The 6265-nt window shown below is 22.5% G+C and overlaps 1 protein-coding gene across 1 annotated transcript; it reads left to right on the forward strand.

Moving 5' to 3' along the window:
• Window positions 1–993: 993 nt before the first annotated feature.
• PVVCY_0502520 (Plasmodium exported protein, unknown function) lies at window positions 994–4195 on the forward strand (the record flags this gene model as incomplete). The annotated part of the gene is made up of 2 exons (XM_037635048.1): window positions 994–1062; window positions 1157–4195. The coding sequence occupies 2 exons, from the start codon at window positions 994–996 to the stop codon at window positions 4193–4195; spliced, it is 3108 nt and encodes a 1035-aa protein (XP_037490233.1).
• Between the last annotated feature and the right edge of the window lie 2070 nt (window positions 4196–6265).

A 6265-nucleotide genomic window follows, 5' to 3' on the forward strand; every position in this document is an offset into this window, starting at 1 on the left:
ACGATATATTGATTATATATTTATAACATATAAAATGGATGATTGAAATAAATAATATTTTTAATAAAGTAATTATTTAATGAAAAATAATGTATTTTGTATAAAATATGAAAGAAATTTACTATATAAATATACAATGATCATTTTTTTAAACAATGGTGTAAATTAGATATAGAAAATATAGCTATATTTTTATGAAATTTATATATTACGAACTCTAATCAGCATAAAACTAAAAATATATTATAAAATATTATGCATCTTATTACCTAAACTATTTTTATTTTATTATTTTTATATGATATATCAAAATATATTTATTCAATATAAATAAAAGTACTTATATAAATTTGTATTTTATGCGATTTATATAAAAAAAAATAAATTATTTATTATATTATATAAATAATATATGATGATGAAAAAAAAATAATTTATAATTTATTAATGCATTACCATAATTAATATATTAAATTTTTCATATATTTTAAATTATATGTTTTTTATTATTTATTATTTGTTTAATTCATATAAATTATCCTTTAATTGAAATAATTGTATATATATTATAGCAATAATATTTTTTGTTTTTTGTATATAGTCAACATATATTTTTATTAATTAGTTTATTTGATAACTATAATAATAATAAATTATATTTTTAAGTTATATATACTGTTCATTATATAATAAATGTCTATAAAATATTTTAATGGACGCATAAATTAATTATAATAATATATATTTATCATATGCATGAGTTATAATTTTTAAATGTGAATCTACTTCACCTGATTATAGTTTATTATGACAACCTATATTTTATTACTAATAAAGTAAATGCAAATTACAAAAAATGACAAAATTAATAATAAAAATTACTGATGTAATGGGTATAAGTCATATAGTTTAATATGGTATCATTGATGAATCAAATAAAGTGAAGGATATGCCAAATGATGAAGGGCAATGCTAAAATAAAATAAATATAATATGATTCGATACATTATTAACATATTAATATACAGTATTGTAATATACTCTTTTCTAAATTATAGCAAGGTAACGATTTAAAAATAAAAATATTAATATTCATCATAGGCAATTTTATGATTACTTAATTTAATACATGTACATATATTTTTTTATTTTTTAGAAATCCTTTTCCATATATCTCTCCACGAAAAAGAAAAATGATGGCACAGTATTGCTAGGAAATGCTAGAATTTTGGCTAATGTTGATAATGAAAGGTTGCTATATACTCCAAATTACACTAAAATAAGGAATTATAATAAAATAAATAATTATACTAAAATAAAGAATTACAATAAAATAATTGATAAAAATGGCTATAATGGTAAAAACACTGTGCAAAGAGTCACAAAAACAGTAAATGGTGGTTATAATAATAAACATATAAAAGAGAAGATGACGAAAGAGGGGGTAGTAAAATATGTGCATATGCAACCCGATTTAGTAAAGCCAAATATGAAGGATGGCTTAGGAATGAAAATGCATGAATGCGAAGATAAAAAGCATGTGTTAAAAGAATCTAAAACTACCACAGGTCATAAACACAGTGCATCGGAAATAGATCCCCTAAAAAAACAACCTCAAACTGCACTAAGTAATAGACATACAAAAGATAATATGTCTGAGTCATATAATGATCATACTTTAGCCAAATTAAATTCACAGAATGCATTAAGTGACAAAAATAACAATGAGTTAAAAAATGAATTAATCAAAGAAATTAGGTCATATCTTCTAAAAAATAAAAACAAGTTTGATAACTGTACGAATTTGGAAGTATTAGATGCATTAAAAGGGATATTAAACAATAGTCAATTTAATAAAATTCACCCCAATGACATGGATACAATCCTATATTATGCATTATGTGAACGTCCTAGAGTTCATAGAAATATTCCATATTGTCATGATGAGACTTTAAAAGACAGAAATAAATTAAATCAAACTAATATAAGAAAAGAAACGATGGTAGAACACAATAAAGTAGGAAACAACACAATGCAACTACAAACAAATCGACGAAGAAAAAATTTACAACATAAAGTTTTGATGGATAAAAATAACTTACAACATAAAGTTTTGATGGATAAAAATAACATACAACATAAAGTTTTGATGGATAAAAATAACTTACAACATAAAGTTTTGGTAGATAAAAATAACTTACAACATAAAGTTTTGGTTGATAAAAATAACTTACAACATAAAGTTTTGGTTGATAAAAATAACTTACCGAATAAAAATTTGGTAGATAAAAATCACTTAATGAATAAAAATTTGGCAGATAAAAATAACTTACAACATAAAGTTTTGGCAAATAAAAATCGCTTACCGAATAAAAATTTGGGGGAAAGAAAGAATTCGCCACAAAAATTCGTCGGAAAAAAGAGGATCAATGATAATAGATCTACTACAATAAGATATCGTTTTGATAATAAAAAAGAATTGTCTTCACACTATGATTTGATAAAAAAACAAAATATTATAAAGATAAAAAATGAATTGAATAAAGTGGATAATCCTATAGAAAAATCTGCGGAAAAGGAAAATAAAATATTATATGAATATAAGGATCCCATAAATACAGGTATTAAAAATGACGAATTAAAAGCAGTAAATAAAGTAAGAGACTTATATGGCAATACAAAAAATGATTCATCAAAGAAAAAAGAAAGAGGGGTCGAACTATATATGGAAAATAAAAAGGAGGAGCAACAGCAACCAAAAAAAAAGGAAAAGGGCATCGAACTATATATGGAAGATAAAAAGGAGGAGCAACAGCAACCAAAAAAAAAGGAAAAGGGCATCGAACTATATATGGAAGATAAAAAGAAGGAGCAACAGCAACCAAAAAAAAAGGAAAGGATTATAGAAATATATATGGACAATAAAAAGGAAGATCAACAACAATCAAAAAAAAAAGAAACTGTTATAGAAATATATATGGACAATAAAAAGGAAGATCAACAACAATCAAAAAAAAAAGAAACTATTATAGAAATATATATGGACAATAAAAAGGAAGAGCAACAGCATCCAAAAAAAAAGGAAAGGATTATAGAAATATATATGGAAGATAAAAAAAAAGAGCTAGAGAATAAAATTGAGTCTATAAAAATCAGCGATACAAATAGAAAATATGATTTATCAAATAAAGATGATTTTGAAAACCCAAATAATATAAAACTGGGAATGAACATATCAAATAATATAGGCAATGATGATGATCTGCTAGAACGAAAAAAAAAATCTTTAATGCAATTAAACGTTAATGATAAAAAAGAGATAATTAGACCACATAGTGAAAATGTAAAAGTTTTAGATATATCCCCGATAAATAAGAAAAAGAAAAATAATAATAAAAAGAAAAATTTTGATGAAAACGATTTTATAGATTTATTTGATAATGATGATGAAGAAAGTTTATTAACTGAAGTACAAGATAATAACAAAATAAATGTATCTCTTATGGACGAAGTATATGACGAAACTGAACGGCTTTTACTTGAAAAAATAATAGGACAAAAACGTGTGAAAGGAAAATATTATAAAACAAAAAAATATTTAAAAATATTTGGGTTATATATATTACCCATAATAGGATCAGCTGTTTCGATGTCATTAATGGGACTACAAATATCAAGTGTTATGGGGGCTGACATTTTCAGTGGATCTCTTATAGAAGCTGGAAAAACATCAATAGTTGAAGGAACTCAATGTTTAGCAAATGCTGCAACTGATGTTATGCAAGGAATTACAAATGACGTATTGCCGAGTATAAGTTTAAGTAATTTTAGCTTCGATAATTTATTTGATTCTATTATAGACGCTATTGGAAATACTGCGATGGTTGGTATGAAGACTGCCAGTAGCACTTTAAGCTGTGTGTCTGATAATATGGTATCTAAAGCTATTTCTGTTGGTACAACATGTGGGATTTCAATTGCATGTTCCCAAATATTTTACCCACTCGGAATTGCAGTCAACATTGCATTTCTTATATATACGATCACAAAGATAATAGTGAAATTGGATGATATGGGTAAGTTTGACAAATTACACAAATATCGAAAAAAGCTTATAAATAAATTAAAAAGAAAATTGAATATAAAGGAAAAGGGAAAAATAACCAATATTTCATATCACACCATCTCATTATAAATAATAAAAATTATTATTTATAAAAATATAATTAGTATATAATTTTATATTGACAACATATTATATGCATATTATATGCAATAATATATTTGATTTTATTGAACTAATTTTTTTGTTTTTTGTTGTTTTTATCCTTTCCATTATAGCATTTAATAAATATGCTAATATATCTTTTATTTGTTTATTTATATGCTAGCATTCTTCCCTATCTAACTTATTATATTTGTGAATTATTTGATATTTGATTATCCTGGTTAAATTTTATAATACATACATATTGTTTTATATGATTTCTTTCATTTTATATTGTATTATTACATAAAATATATATATTTATATGTTTTGGGTGTTTTTTAAAATAACATTTTTTTATGTTTTTAATTTAAATTTATAATAAACTTATAGTATATTACAAATTAATATTTGTATAATATATCTTATTATTACTTTAAGTAAAATGTGTATTTTTTGTCTACAAATAATAAGAAGAAATAAATATTCTTAACATATAAATACATGAAAAACTTATATATAATTTTTAAAAATAAGTCATTTTAAAAAAAAAGGAAACCAGTTTATAACTTATTGTGCATTATGAGGAATTTGTATTTTACTTGTTGCTATAGATTTGTTTCAAAATGAAAAGTGGCGATCAGATGTTATAATTATGTGTTAAATAATTAGACACCAAAAAATAATTGACATATAATTTTTCTACAATGTCTTATATATATATATTGACAATTCACACTATTTTATTCATAGCTATAATAATTTTACATAATACATATTAAAACATTTGTCATATCACAATATTATGCAATGTCTATAAAAACATAATCAATACATTTTATTTGGTAAGCTTAAAATAAATAATAATTATAAATTATTAATTCACCTACATCAATTTGGCTTGCAAATATCATTTAAAGAAACATTCATATTTTATTAAAATGGTTGAAGGAAAATGCTATTGATTGTTACCACATACAATAAATCAGTTTGGGTTAAATGATTTTTATGAATCGAATGTGAGTTTTGCAAATCAAAATAATGATAACGACTATAATGTTGATAAACAATTTTTTTAAAATGCTATAGATTCTCAGATAAAAAACTATACATACATTAATGCATTACCCAAATTAAAAGGTTTAATCGTGAAATAAAAATTTTAACTCGAGATATTCAAGGGAAATTAACAGAAATTACAAAAAAGAGAAATAATAAAAAGGAAGATGAACTATGAATACAGCACATATCGTATGTTGCACTAAATAAATTTGATACATATTCTCCTGTGTCTGATTAAGAATTTTTTTAACAATTTGAAAATGATGCAAAAATCTTTGATATTGGTTACGATGAAATTATTACAAGTGATAATTGTAAGAATATAAAATATGATAGTTGGTGTAAAAAATCATTACTAGATGTATCAAAATATTTATCATTAACCATAGGATCCTTTTTTTCGCCTTTATTTTTAGTAGGATTGTTCTATTCCATTTTATATTATAGTTTATTTGTTATGCTATTCAAGTTAATTAAATATATACACTGATTATTCATTAAAGGAAAAAATATGTGTATCATAACACATGGTTTTCGAGATTCTACATTAACCTTAAATATGAAAACACAAAGATGATGAAAAGTATTAATACGAAAGACATTTATAAAATATTTTTCATAAGTGAAATGTATATATTTTTAGTGTCAATTATAGATTAAATATGGTTAAAATATAATATCGATATTTTATATTTTAATGTTAAATATTGTCTAACCATATATATGAATTTTTAATATGCTATAGTATAAGTGTTTATTACATAAGAAATTGTAATGATGATTGAGGGTCATATTGAACTATATATATATATCACAACACCTTTATGCTTAGCTTATTTGATGAATAATTTTGACAAAGGCTTTTATTGATATTTCATATATTTTTTAAGCCGAACATTACATTTTACCTTAACCAAATGGTATTGATAGCAAAATATATAAATAAATTACTATCACTGTACTATTTAAATTTATGTTGTATTTTATGGAATCTTT

This window comes from Plasmodium vinckei, assembly GCF_900681995.1.
Source record: "Plasmodium vinckei vinckei genome assembly, chromosome: PVVCY_05".
Lineage (NCBI taxonomy): Eukaryota > Apicomplexa > Aconoidasida > Haemosporida > Plasmodiidae > Plasmodium > Plasmodium vinckei.